The sequence below is a fragment of the Kryptolebias marmoratus genome, linkage group LG2 (genome assembly GCF_001649575.2).
Source record: "Kryptolebias marmoratus isolate JLee-2015 linkage group LG2, ASM164957v2, whole genome shotgun sequence".
Lineage (NCBI taxonomy): Eukaryota > Metazoa > Chordata > Actinopteri > Cyprinodontiformes > Rivulidae > Kryptolebias > Kryptolebias marmoratus.
In genome coordinates this window covers 30,710,943-30,725,995 of record NC_051431.1, presented here as the reverse complement: position 1 = coordinate 30,725,995, position 15,053 = coordinate 30,710,943, and the positions used below count along the sequence as shown (strand labels likewise).

Below are 15,053 nucleotides of genomic sequence, written 5' to 3'. Positions count from 1 at the left end.
AACAATATCTCACGAACACAGCACATCACCCTGAACACCACTGTGAAATATGGTGGTGGCAGAATCATGCTGTGGGGGTTGCTTTTATTCAGCAGGCACAAAGCTGATGGAAAGATTTATGGAGCTAAATACAAGACAATCCTAGGAGAAAACCTCACAGACACACAAAACATTATCGCCCTGTCGCCCTCAGTTAAAAGTTGCAAAAGACTTGAGATTGGAGCAGAGATTCACCTTCCAGCAGGACGATGACTCAAAACATGATTGTATACAATAAGACCTAACCCTAACCTTAACCATGTCCTGGTGGCAGGTTTAGTGAATCAACTTCTCCTAGTTAAAATAAAATTACTAATAGGTTTCTGATTTCTTCTTTTATATCATAGAATTTATTGGTTAGATCTATGGCAAAACAGCAAAGTCCAGGGTTATACAAATCATTTATAATTTTCATGAATGCACACAGTATTCTTTCAAAACTATAAGCTAGCTGAAGTGTCAAAAGGTAAGATAATTCAAAGAATATTACAGAGGCATACTGTAGATTGAGTAACACATAAAAAAGAAAGAATCGCAGATCAAGAAGAGATCCAAGGCAATAGCCACAAATTTCGTGCCTTCAAATTTACTTGCATCACATTTCTTTTTTCATTTTACAATATCTCTGCAGAGTCATTGAATACAACATACATATCTAATCTGGTAATTTGAAGCATTTATAGCTCTTCTTTTGCTGTAAGTCTAAGGTAAACACCACTATCATCTTACTGTAACATAAAGAAGGACTAGTCATTCTGCCCTTTGGTTAAAAGCAGAGAATGTTGTACATTGTTGAGGGGTTGAGGAAAATAAACACAATTCAACTGTTCACATAAAACTGACCAAATATGTGAATGTTTGACACCAATAAGCCAAATGAGATGTTCAGGCCATTTTCAGTAGGATTAGTTACCTTCTTATGAAATTTTCTTAATCAAAGAATTATAATTAAAAGCCCACATTCATTGATATGTCAGGTTAATTCAAGCTGTGATCTGGGTGCTTTGATTTGCCACAAACTTGATATTAAAAGCAGACATGTGCATAGCATTAGCTCATTATGAACATGTACACGTAGCTCTGATTGTTGCAAAGTGGTCAGACAAACCACCACAGTGAAACTCAAAGAGTCTGACTCCAAGAGTCAGGCCAAACCAAACACAAAGCCTGTCACTCCTACAGAACAGCAAGTATACAGATGTTCACACGTACAACTAATCCTAAATTACAGATACATGAGTGTATAAAATGTTGAAGATTAGATTGAGTTGGTTACTGTCACCCATTTTTTTTTTAGTTAAAGGGATCATCATAATCAGCTATTTAAAATAAATTTTGCTGACATAATACTAATTTACTGTAAAAAATTAATTAAAGGGAAGTGTCAGTTTTTAAGTGCAAAACCAGTGAAATTCTGCTGGTATTAATGAGGTGAAAACGAGCCATTGGTGTGTAGAAAGCTTCTAAATGTCTGTGATCAATGTCATGTTATGATTGACCATACTACTGACAACTGACATGTTCTAAAAGGATATCTAAGGCTTTACCAGACATAAGAAAATATTTGTCACTTTGGTAACTAGTATTTGGTAGGTTTTAGTTTGATTCTGCATAAAGTCTGAGAATGTATGTTCAAAAGGATCCAGTGATTTTTAACTCATGGCTTGTCTTGTCTTGTCTTGGAAAGTTTTCAGACTCTTCCAGTTGCAGCTTTGGACTGGGTCTTTCTAGGGCTTTTACAGAGTTTCTCAAAGGTTCTCTAATGTACTCTTGTTTTTTTTGTTTTTGTTCTGTGTAGTGTCCAATATTTCCTTATATGTCAATGGGTCTGGAAACAGGAGTGATAATATTTAAGCAGTGCCTACTTTACATCCAAATCAGTGTAAGAAATAATGGTCAAGTAGTTCAATCTTTCTATCAGATGAGAGGATTTTTTTTCTCATAGCCTCAGAGTTATTCCGATCCATACAGACCATTGTTTGTTACCCTATTTGATCGCTGGGCTAACATTTCTTTGTAAGAATGCAATCAATGAAAGAAAAGCAAAGTTTGTTTTGTTAGTGAAACAGCTGAGGCAGAGGAATGAAGGTGGAAAGTCAGGATGTGTTCAGTGGAGGTGAGCTGCAGGGCTTTGTAAGTTGATGAAGGAAGTGGGGCACAATCAAGAAACTTCCCACTCTCACCAAATGGAGTGGTTTCCAGCCCAGCTTTGACTATGGCTGCAAAATGACCACTTTTGTCACCATGTTACACACACTTAGCTCTGAGCAGCTTGTATTTTTACACCATAAGGTCCAACCCCAATTCTGAAAAAGTTGTGACATTATATAAAATGTAAATAAAAACAGAATGCAGTGATTTGCAAAATTCATAAACCCATATTTTATTCCCAATGGAACATAATAAACAGATCAAATGTCGGAACCAAGAAACTGTACCATTTTGTGAAAAAAAAAGAAGGTAATTTTGAATTTAGGGGCAGCAGCACATCTCAAAAGAGGGATTTTTGTATCATGATACACCAAATTTTTTTCATTGGTAAGAGGTCTGGACTGCGGGCAGGACAGTTCACCACTCATGTTATTTGACTATGAAGCCATTCTGTTAATGGATGCAGTATGATGTTTCACATTTTCTTGCTGAAATATGCAAGGCCTTCCCTGAAAAAGTAATTTGGATGAAAGCACATGTTGTTTTAAAACTTTTATATACACTGTTTTGCATTGATGGTGCCTTTCCAGATGTGTAAGCTGCCCATGCCATTGGCACTAATGGACCCCCATACCATCAGAGAAGCAGGCTTTTGAACTGTGTGCTGATAATACGCAGGATGGTCCCTCTCTTCTTTAATATGGAGGATGTGGTTTCCAAAAGGAATATCAAATTTCAATCAGTCTGACCACAGAACAGTTTTCCACTCTGCCTCAGTCCATTTTAAATGAGCTTTGGTCCAGAGAAGATGTTCAAATGTAGTTTCTTCTTGTATGATAGAGCTTTAAGCTGCAGTTATGGATGGCACAATGAACTGTGTTTACAGACATTGATTTATGGAAGTGTTCCTGAGTGTTCCACCCTGCAGTGGTGTCTGTAACAAAATCAGACCTGTTTTTAATGCAGTGGCCCCTGAGGGCCCTAAGATCACGGGCATCCAGAATTGACTTATTGACTTAACACTATTCTAAAATTGTTCCACTATTTTTAGATGCAGTTATTCACAAAACTGGTGAACCTCTGCCCATTTTTACTTCTGAGAAATTCTACCTCTCTAAAATGCTCTTTTTATACCCACTCCTCTTACTGACCCGTTGTCATTTAACCTAATTAGTTGCGAAATGATTCTCCAGTTGTTTCTAATTTGTACCACTTACTTTCACAGCTTTCTATTTACCTTGTCCCAACTAAAATGTAAAAAATACCTTTTTTTTCCTCCAAAAAATGGTACATTTCAACATAGGATATTTTAACTATGTTCCAATGTAAACTAGAAGCACTTGGAGAGCGCAAACCACCACAAAGACCACAGTATCATTAAAAAATAGTTTGCTCTGGATCATGATCTGGATCACCACAAACATTTTATCAATTGCTTTTTTTTTTTGACAACACCAATATTTTCTGATACTTTGATCAAAATCTGCTCATTAGCTTTTAAGCAATTTTGCTAACAGTGGACCAATAGACAAAGAAACAAACCAACCAACAATACTGAAATAAAACCTCCTTGGCAGAGGTAATAAAATATTGGTTTATGAGTTTTGCAAATCATTGCATTGTTTTTATTTACATTCTACACAACATCCCAACTGTTTCAAAATTGAGGTAATAAAAAAAATGTACCTCAGGGTGTGAACATATACAGTACTTTTGAAAAGTACAAAAATGCACAATTGTTGCCCATACCCTTGATATGCTGATCAGAAGAAGAGTTCCTATCCTCATTCCAATAAGTAAATATTGGCAGTGGCCAGGCTTAACAGTCAGTTGGCTTTTAGTTTTTGTTGATGCGTGGGTACAATGCTTTCAGGCACTTAAAATGTTAAAAAATTGATTTGTATTCTGTCCTACGTTTGTGCTGTCAAACAATCTAATTCTCTGGACTTCATGGGTTGGGTTTTACTCATATAATCCAAAAGCTGTGCCACTGTATATGAACAGAAATGTGGTTGAACTGAATCAGACACAGGTGGACATCAGGCAGGTAAGAAGCACCAGAGCTCAGCTGCATATGTCGCTACAAAAGGTCAGAATAATATATAATTGAGTCTTGATTAACAACACAGTCAGAAAACATGCTTTTTATTTACCATTGGGGAGTACTGTGTAAACTGAACCTATTTTAGGATGAATAAAATAACTTGAAAGAGTCTGAAACTTTCCATTGTCACTATATGGCCTTTTGTTTTGCTCTTTAAGCTTAGGTGTTTATAGTCTGGCATACAAATATCTTCAAGTGGTGATAGTGGAGCCAGTTTCGGTTTAGTCTGACGACTGTAAGTCCAAACAGGAAAACCATTTGGAGCTGCAGAGTTTGAAAGAAACAAGCTGATGTGGTCAGAGGTAGAAAGCTCATCTGCCAATACATAATTTCTCATCTGCAGCTTTGAATGAACTGTTGGTGTCTGTGTTGTATTAAAAGATAATGAAGTCCCTTTTGTATCCATACTTTTCTGCAAATTTTGATTTATAAGATTTCATGCTCAAAGTAAAACAAAAATCAAATTTGGTATAGAAAAACTATAGTTTTCATTTTATTTTGCAAAAGTGTAATTAATTAGAAAATTCTGGCTTTGTACCAGTGTATTTTCAAACATGGAAGAGAAAAGTGATAATATAATGTGACTGGGCTCAAGCTGGATAACCCCAGAAAGAATCCTCTCAACCTCATCCATCCATTCATCCATCCTGTTTTGTCCAGTTGACAGGTGAGACATGGGGTGCGCCCTGAACAGGTTTTTGATTCATCAGTCTTTATAAAGACTAACTCTGCATGGATTAAACTATATCCTGTGTATTGCTGAAATGGAAAAATTGGAAGTCATAACTCATGCATTTTTTTCTTTATCTCTGTGTGTCTGATGCACAAAGTGAGAAACAATGATTTAAAACTATTTTTTGCCATTCAAACAGTCTACCCTTGTCATTAATTTAAACTAACTGAAGAAACAGGGACGTTAACATAGCCCTAAAATAAACTGTATTACAAAATAGTTTATTTTTAAATGTTCTTTTGGACACTAAAGCAACATTTTTAATTTAAGGTAAAAAAAAATTGTCAATTACCAAGTTGAAAATTCTATCTTTTTGTGGCATTTTCCTCATTTTGTATGTTAGTGAACAGAAATTTTAAAATAGCAATTGCATTTGGAAGCAACAAATAACCTTCAGATTCAGAATTTACTGTTCAGTTTGTAGCCAGGTTTTCTGTCCCTCAGATTTCTTTACACAGACGTCCTTCTCTATTATTTATATGAATAAATGCACACATCATACAATGCTTTTTTTTTACTATATAACTATACAAAAATAAATGGTGTCAAAATTGGTGGCTTCCTTCCATAGAAACTTGGAGCTGTTGCTCTGAAGTGTTTCTGCTGTTTTGTTTGCAACCCATAACCAGGCATTATTCTGTAGAGTCTGTAGGGGTGTAACGACACACCTAAGTCACAATTGGGTGTATACCTTGGTACAAAGGTAACGGTTTGGTTAATAGGCACTCTCTCAGAAGCAGAGACAAAGACATAAAAACAAACCACCCTGGCTAGTGTCTGAGGTAGAAGGTCACGCACAACAAGGCAGGTTTGTCAACTGGTATCTTCATTATAAAATAATAAAAAAAGTCACATTGTACTGTATTTTCCATCCAATCTCAACTATAAACAGGGTCCTACAGTTCAAATATTTGATAAACTCCAGATCTGTTTCTTTTGATAGGAAAATATTACACAAAACAAATAAAACAAAACAAAAACAAACAAACACTAAGGAGTGTTTGGTTCATTTGGTTTGACCTAGACTTGATGCAAAATAAAAAGCAACACATACAGTATGTAAATACAAAATAAATAAAATGTGAAACCCTCACACACTGGTTCTCAGCACGTAAGGGCTATAATTTGGAAAAACAACTCTTAATATCTGGGACATCAAATAAATACACAAATGGCCTGCCATACAATATATTTAACCGTGTGCATAATACAACATAGTTATTTGCCATCCTCGTTGCTCTTCGCTGCTGCTGAGGATCATAATCAGAAACTTTTCCTTACAGCTGATTTTAAACAAACAGGCAGGTCTTTGAGCTTTTGCGCGTTGTTCTAAACCAGCCAATCATGCTTTGTTTTCTATAGACATTTAGACTATATCATCTTCTGTTTAATTTTTGTTGTGGCAGTTAGCAAAAAGCTGTTAAATATATTGTGTGCCTGCTTTTAAATGAAAGTGGTGTAATGGTTGTGTAGTTCAATGTACCTCTGCCAAACATCTGTACAGTTGACTGTTCAGTATGAATACATGTATCGTTACACCCCTAAAAGCCAATCTTCTTTTCATGCCACAATTTCACAGGTGAATAAGGTCAAGCTTGCATTGATCAATTTAAACTGCATTAGTATGAGGATTTGTTTTAGGCTCTTCCATTTACTCTATTTCTAAAGGAACAGTTCGATCATTTTTGAAGTAATGTCAAACAGTTATCATTAGTTAGTACCTTATCAGCTGTGACTCAATCACAGAGCACTGAGTATGACGAAAAGGACAGAAGTCTTTGTTCAGGCTAGGCTAATGAAACAAAGTGTGTTTGTCATCTCTTGTTTGGGATTGGAGCCAAAATTTCTGTTTCCTGGGAGATACCATGTTGAATGTCTGTACTCTCGGGATGTAGGGCTGTAGTCTTGAAATGAAAGTCCTACCTACACACCAACCCAACTTGCTAACAGGCGGTGACACACTCAATCATAGCGTAACCAGATACTTTTTTGAAAAGCCTCAAATAACTAACTGAAACTAAATGTACTGAATAATGTATATCTGAACGTACAGCAGCAAGTAAGTGCTGTGTGAATCAACAAAAATCAACACCTGGAAAAATGATCTGAAGGGTATTTTTATTTTTTTATACAGAAAAATGTCTCATTATTAAGGAGCAGGACTTAAAAAATGTGTAGCCAGGCGTTAGGGGGCACTCATCCTTTGTGGCTTTAACTTCCGGCTTCTGGTCTTACATCTAGTTATAATATATCTTGATGGCTTGTTGCTGTTTTCTCAACCAAACGTCTGTGTTATAAAGAGAATATATGTGTGCAGCACTGTTAATATTAGCTTTATAAGAAAGACTTGTTCCCCAAGCTTGAAAATCTATATAATCTATATATTTGTTTAAATAGCCATTAGCCTAGCCTGGACAAAGACTTCTGCCCTTTTCTTCACACTCTGTGCTCTCTGACCGATAAGGTACTACCTACAGATAAATATTTCATATTTCACTGCAAAAATGACCAGACTATCCCTTTAAGGCTTTCTTTCTATATCAATAAAACTTTTCCACTTGTCAATAAAATAACAAATCAATAATCTGGTTCATCTCACAAATATTGTTATTCGATACAACAACAATAATAATTATGTTACCCTTTTTACATAGCTCTACACAACATATGAAACTGTCTCTCTATATTTATATATCTATATAATACATCCAAAAATACAGTTTATTTGTTAAAGCTTTGTATGATGTGACACAAGCTACATTTCATGAGGATATAATTTTTATCTGAATGCGATCATAGCAGCGATATATAAACACAGCGTTGTAAGCATGTGACATACTCTGAAGTACAGAATACCATGGAGTTGAGCGTGACCTAGATTATGAGAAAAAAGCTACTAAATATTTTATCTTCTGTAGACAGAGCGATGCCTTTTAATCCTCTCGGTTCTCTAACATTCATTACACCTTTGACTTCGTCATCGATTATTTGTTGCAACAGACAAGTTTCCCCTCTAGTGTGTCTCTCTTCCTGTAAAACCCAGAGTACCTGAAAGCAGCAACACATTTACACAAATGGCTTAGTGTTTGTTTTCTGCCCCTCTTCTAACCTATTTGATGTGCTGTCAGACTGTATGTGGTAAGGAGATGGTTCTACTTCCAGTTTTGGGCAAAAAGAAGCATTTAACAATATTTTTAAAGACCCTGACTTGTTTCTGTGTGGCTCTGTTTTTACACCTTTAGCTTGGTTTTATTTCTTAGGACACATGTTAAACCAGTAACCAGAGGTGTTACAGGCACATGTAGGTATTAAGATCAAAAACAAGGAGGGACCTGATTAAAGGCTAACATTCCTACATAAAAGCCTCCTGTGATTTGATAAAACTCAGTTTCTTCTGTGTCCTCAGTCACATGTTCTGTTTAGGACTGGCCTGTCTTGTTGGGCTCCGTTGAGTACAGGTCGGATCACTGTAGGGACACTGAGTGGCATATTTGTAGTGATTACATGCAACTCTGCAGCCTTTACTCAGTTAACTACAGTCTTCTTCAGCTTTTGTCCATTCAGGACTGGACACAAGAAGAGAAACATATGAAGATCAGAAATTCACAATCAGGTTAAAAGGTCTGATTGGTTGCTCAGGTCATCCTCCTCTACTCTCATTGGCTCCGCTGCTCCAGAGGAGTGTTGTGATTGGCTGGAGCAGGACAGACGGGATGTGTCATCCTCGTCCATTGCCATTACTGCCCTCGTCCCTGATTGCACCCCGCTTCTCGGTGCCTTCTTCTCTTCTTTCTCTTCCTGTTCCCTTCGTCTCTCCCTCCTGCTCCTCCTCTGCTCCCCCACCAACCACATGCTCTCATCCTCGAACTCCTTCCCCTGCACCTCCCTGTCAAAGTCTAGGAGCTCCTCCATCATTTCCTCAATCTCTGTCTCTCCATCCATCTCTTCCTCCACCTCAGATCGGAGTTCACCCATGCTCTCAGTTCGGTTGGTATCGTCCGTCTCCTCCTCTTCCATTATCCCCTTCGGCCTGTCGGGGGGATCACTGGCCTGGCTCTCTCCAAACTCCAGGATGGTGGGAAGGTTGCCCTGCTTGGGACATCTCTTCCTGAGGCTGACCAGGAAGGGCTGGGGCAGGGAGAAGATGTCCACATTGTTCCCAAGGTCGATCCATGTTACGCTTGGGAAACTGTTAGGATCCTGTGAAGGAAAAGATTTTATAAATTAACAACAATTTTTAGTTACCGACAATGCTTGTACATCTACAAGTATAGAGGGTTAGTTTGAAGATTCTCTTTTTGTTCATGTGATTATCTGCTGAAAGGCAAAAGTGGACAATAATGTTTTTGCCAGAGTCAGTGTGTGTGTTTTACTAAGTCATGACACACTGTACACATTTCAGTTAAACTTGTAGAAAGTAATAATTGCATGTACCTCTACAAATGATTAACTTTTGCAGTAAACCCAATTCAACATGTCCACCACATCCAACTGACTTAAAAAATAAAATAAATAAATGACTATAACTCAGTCAATTTTACAGATATTGACCTAAACTTTGGTGTACTAGTAGCTCAGATGGGATACATATTCTAAGCACTGTTTAGTCTTGGGCTTCAAACAAATGTTTGGCTAGACTGCAGATAGTTCAAAATAAAGCTACAAGATTAGCACTTGATTGTCATTTTCAAACTAATGCATCAAAGCCTATCATAGATAAGGGTCAATGACAGACTAGTATGCAGCCTTCTTCTCTTTTTACATAAAACTTGCCTTTACATAAACTTTTTAGCCTTTTCTCACAGTTATTATTCACCTGTAACAGACATGGTTTTAATACAAAACTAGCCTCTATTTTTACACTGCTTTTTCCCAGAACTTCTTCATAGTGGAATATGCTACCTTAAATAACACTGACTGGTGATCATGATAGTCTAAAAAAGTGTCATGAATTGAATTATTTTTGAGTTTATTTTGCATTAGGTTCATTGTTCAATCCCTCTATGATTTCGCGGGCATTTTTTGTGATTGTTGCAGACTAAAATGCCTGATTTTGCCGGGCATTTTCCTAAAAGTTGCGATGAAAAGTTGCAATTTTTTTTTACTAAAATCAATAAAAAACTATAACTTTTAATATCTAAACCAAAAATACTTCCTAGTTTTGTAAGATAATTACCAACAAACATTGCCATTATCAAAAGGTGCTTTATTTGAGAACTTTGATAGCTTATAAACTGACATTCATAACCATTTCTGGATTGTCCCTGGTCTGCAGCTCTCCTCACGTTTTGCAGACACAAAGTGTTTGTCGATGCATTTATGTTCCATGATTACACTGCAGGACGTGCAAAACAGCTGCAGCTGGGGAGGAAACTGGTTTGCTGAAATCTTTGTGGGCAAATGTGAAGCATTAGCGCCCATTTTGGCTTCGGTCGCTGCTCCTGCATGTTACCGGCATTCTGATGTTAACAGGATGTGACGTCACATCTCTTCTTCATGAGTTATTTGAGGTTATTTTGTATTCCACACTATACAAACCCACAAAGAAGAGACTAGACCACAGAAACGGCGGCGAATCACTTTAGAAACAATAAATATTGGGTTAAAGTTGCAGTGTTTTGGGCAAAGTTGCAAAAAGTTGCAATTTTGCGGGGTTTGCTTGATTTTGCGTTAATAGTTGTGATCGCAACATCGCGAAATCCTGGAGGGTCTGCTTATTTTGTGTTTCTGTAATTCTGCTTTGTTTCAGTTATCTCATGTTACCTGTGTCACTTTCAGCTGCCCTCAGCTCTGCCACGCCCACCTCACCTGTTTCTTGTCATGTCCCAGCTGTAACTCATTTTCCTCTCACCCCCAGTTCTTTTCTTTCATTCCTCGCTGGTTCATTTGTTTCCGTTATTTTGCTCATATGTTCATGCCCTTGTGTTTCTCCTGTCCACAGTCATGTTCAGTGTTTTTTGCTCATTTATGTCACCTGCCTGAAAGTTTTTGCTGCCACGTCAGCCTTTTGGTTTCCCTTTCCTTTTTGATAATAAACTAGTTTTAGTTTTTTCCACTTAACATGAGTCTGCGTTCTGGGTTCACCTCGGTCAATCCTAACAAAAAGAATCTTAAAATCTATAGTCCATGATGAAATAATACTAAACTGAATGGATGACTAAAATGTAGACTGTTTTTTTTTCTTCTTTTGACATTCTTTAGAGTAATTGTAGTCAACAACTTGTACTTGTGTCCACACCCAAAATGCTGGTGGGTGTGGACCCTAGGAAGAATAGTGTCTACTATGGTAAACACTAATGTAGACAGACAAACAGATAGATATCAAGAACCATGAATTCTAATGACACTTTCAGAAAATAATCAATGGATGTAGAACTAGTTAACCTTTGAAGTAAACCCAATTCAAGATGAAATGGCTGTAGCTGAAAGACATTCACAACACACACTCCAAGTAATAATCATTGCACCAGATGTTTGCTTTAAACATTAGCTTTAACTGTTGTCAACCTTATTTGTCTGTTAGTAAAATATCTCATGACCAACTAGACAAATTTTAATGAAACTTTCAGAGAGTAATCCACATTCATAACTTAATAATGTCTGAAGTCAATCCAATTCAAGATGGCTACCATAGCTAATTAACATTAGCTAACACAAAAATGGCTATAACTTTTGTTCTTTTTGATCAAAAAAGATACACAAACCTAAATTTCTGAAACAGTGTAGTATATTTATATTATATTACTGATGGAACTGACTAACTGATTATGAAAAGAATAAAAACAGATGTGTATTTTTCTGACCTTCAGGGCATCGGTGAGTTCCTTCAAAATGGCTCTGGTCAGTCTGTTTCCATTTAACGCCAAGGTCTCCAGGTGGGGCAGTGCAGCCAGCGTGGGGAGGAGCTGGAGGAAAGCTTCATCTGTGAGTTCGGTGAAACCCAGCTCCAAGCTGACCACAGTGGAAGCGTGACGTTGCAGGTGTGCACTCAGACGGTCCATGTCCCGAGTTGTCAGTGGGATCCCAGACAGATCCAGCGCCCCACTGGACAACGGCGCCGACAGCACCGCCTTCAGACTGATAAAATATTAAAGCACATTAGATTAGGAAGTTACTTTGTTAAATTACCAGAATATTCAATAATTGTCCTGCAATAAGCCTTTTACTAATAAATTATTCTGTTCATGCACAAGCCCTTATAAATAATAACATCCCACATTACTTACAGCAGATGCCTCTACCAAGTGTATAACACAAGAAAACTGAATGCAGGACAACATAGAAATGTGTCAGTGTTATGTTTGCACGCCACAAGCACCTATTTATCACCCATCCCCAAAGGCAAAAGGGCGATAATGTTTTTGTCAGTGTCAGCGTGTGTTCATTTGTCTGCAGCCTTAAGAAAATATCTCCTGAACTGCTGGACAAGTTTTAATGGAACTTACAGATAGTAATCACTTCATGTCAATCTACATCTGATTAACTTTTGGAGTTACCTTAATTTAAGCTATTCAACATTAGCCAACACAAAAATAGCTATACCTTTACCTTAATTATACATTAATTTTACAGGTACTGAGCTAAAATCTGATGTGGTAGCAGGTGAGAGCATGACAACTTGTGATATCGCATAACATTCCACTTAACTTTATTTTCAAGGTTTGACCCAAACAGTTAAATCTCCATGATTTCTCATCTTACGATTACCTTAGTCTAAAACGCTGGTATGCAGAAAAAGACTAGCAGAATCTGATTTGTGCCATCACAACTATATACATGTCAGGTCATGTCAGGACTTCTCAACCCAGCTAGTGGTAACTGTTAATAATACAACCTGCTAGGCTTACATTTTACTGGTTCTTTGTGGCACATGTTAATTAGCTTCAAGTAGTCAAGTTTAATTCCTTCAGTATTTTATGTCAAACAAACGGGCTGTCTGACTTCACCTTTTTCAGACTCAAGGTGGAGTTCAACAGAAGCAGAAATCCTTTACCATGGTAGCCATGTCAATTGAAACATGATTAGCAATGATTAGTCTTAATGCTTAAAAACATCTTCCTAATAATAAATTTTATTTTTATTAATAAGCACCTTTCAAAACTATCAAGGTCACTTTACATCTACAGCATAAAAATAGACAGACTAAGAACAAATATTAACAAGTGCTACAAGGAGAATAACATGTAAAATACAACTGTAATAGGAATAAAAAGTGCTTCAATGATTCCCTGTTGCATGTAAGTTAAAGCTGTGTTAAAGTGTTAGAGTGGAAAAGTACAGAAGCATTTATGACACCATGTTTTAGTGAAGGAGTACTCCTTATCTTATAGGGCTCTGGGGTGTAGGAAGCAGTTACCTGATCCCTAACCCCATTCAGAAACCTCTCCTCATCCTATGGAAAGTTACGGAGTGTGTAGATCTGAGTATTTAAAGGGGGGGCTTTTGTTTTGTTGTCAGACTCACTCTGCTGACTCACCTCAGCTCAGTGATTCTCAGCTATATAGCTTAAATATATTATCCTAAGACAAAACTCTTCGTTGTCCTCTTTGTTAAAGAAAAATCCACAACACAACACTTTATAAACATGTTGTAGTTTAAACCCTGATTTTTATTGGATGGAGACTTTAAAGTGAAAGGAAATAAGCACTTTGTCTGAATTTGAATGATTTTGATCCTATAGACTGTTAGAAAAGTCATCCAGGTGCAAAACTGGCAGAGGAGGAGTGTATTTAAAGTGATGGATTCATTCTTTGAGAACTTGTAAGCTTAAAGTCTGAGCTGGCATTTTATGCAACAATATAGGATTAACTAAAACCTGGTCTTATCAAATATAAATCAGAGAAGCAGTAAATCTCTATAACCACAGGGTTTGCTGGATTCAGCATAGTAAGTAAAGTAAAGGCCTACCATTCCTATATCTCCTTTCACTGACAAAGAAATTTAAATTAATCAGTCACATCACAGCCACTCAGTTCACTTTTAGTTCAACTTCTACCTCAGCACTAACACCAGTCCTTGTTTGTCTGTAGCTGGAACCTGCAAAATCAGAGAAAAAATTAAGGTCCTATCATTTCTTGATGGAATGGATATTGCTTGTTGCCTTTATTACCAAAGTTTTAAACTAAGATAATTTTATGACGAAAAATTACAAAGTTGTAGCCATTTTGGTCAAACTTTGTAAATGATGTTATATGTGATGTGATAATGTGAGACCTTATAAGATGTATTATTTTCCCCTCAAAGTATGTGTTGAGGATGAGTCAAAGCTACTACTACACCAAATTTAGCTCATAATATATGAATTTGAGAGGCACTGAGGCAGTTTGGTGGTCAGTGCTGCGACCTTGTGATCCTGAGGCTGCAGCTTTGAGCCCAGGTTCTGTCAGGAAGGACAACCGACATTAAACAATTACTAGATTTTTCATGTTAGTTTGCAACTGCAGCTACCCACAAAAGGGAAGTAGCCAAAAGAAAAACAACAGCTATTTTTGAATTGGAAAAGTTCGATTAGCTCTGGCGGACATCTTGAACTGGGTTGACTCCAAAAGTAAATCAGTTGGAGATTTACATGCAATGATAACCTTTTGGAAGTTTCAATAAAATCTGTCTAATGGTTTATGAGATATTTTACTAACAGGCAGACAGTGTTGACTGTAACAATTAATGGCAAAGCTTTAGGCAAAGATTTTGCACAATGAGTAGCACTCAGGGTTTTCAGAGGATTAATCTGCACATCCACTCCAAAGCCAGTACCAATGCTATGCCCAAACAAAACAAATGCTGAAAAAATGACCCAATTTCAACTACTTAATTATAAAACCCTAGAGGAAATTATAAGTCGATTAAGCTCCAGTTCCTGCTGTCTGGATGTCCTACCCACACATTTCTTTAAGAAGGTTTTGCCTGTCGTTGCTAATGATTTGATCCAAATAGTGAACTCATCGCTGTCTTCAGGTGTTTTCCCCCAGGCTTTGAAGACAGCAGTTATCAAACCACTGATAAAAAAGAACAATCTAGACAAATCAC

At 37.1% G+C, this 15,053-nt stretch overlaps 1 protein-coding gene across 1 annotated transcript in view; it reads right to left on the bottom strand.

Moving 5' to 3' along the window:
* Positions 1-3,562: 3,562 nt before the first annotated feature.
* lrrc75a (leucine rich repeat containing 75A) overlaps positions 3,563-15,053 on the bottom strand; it is a 122,526-nt gene continuing 111,035 nt past the window's right edge. The window contains exons 4-5 of the mRNA XM_017434169.3: positions 11,831-12,104; positions 3,563-9,227 (exon numbers count right to left, since the gene is read on the bottom strand). Of these exons, the coding sequence (XP_017289658.1) occupies positions 8,637-9,227; positions 11,831-12,104 (865 nt within the window). The 3' untranslated portion in view covers positions 3,563-8,636. The remainder of the gene's footprint in view (positions 9,228-11,830; positions 12,105-15,053) is intronic.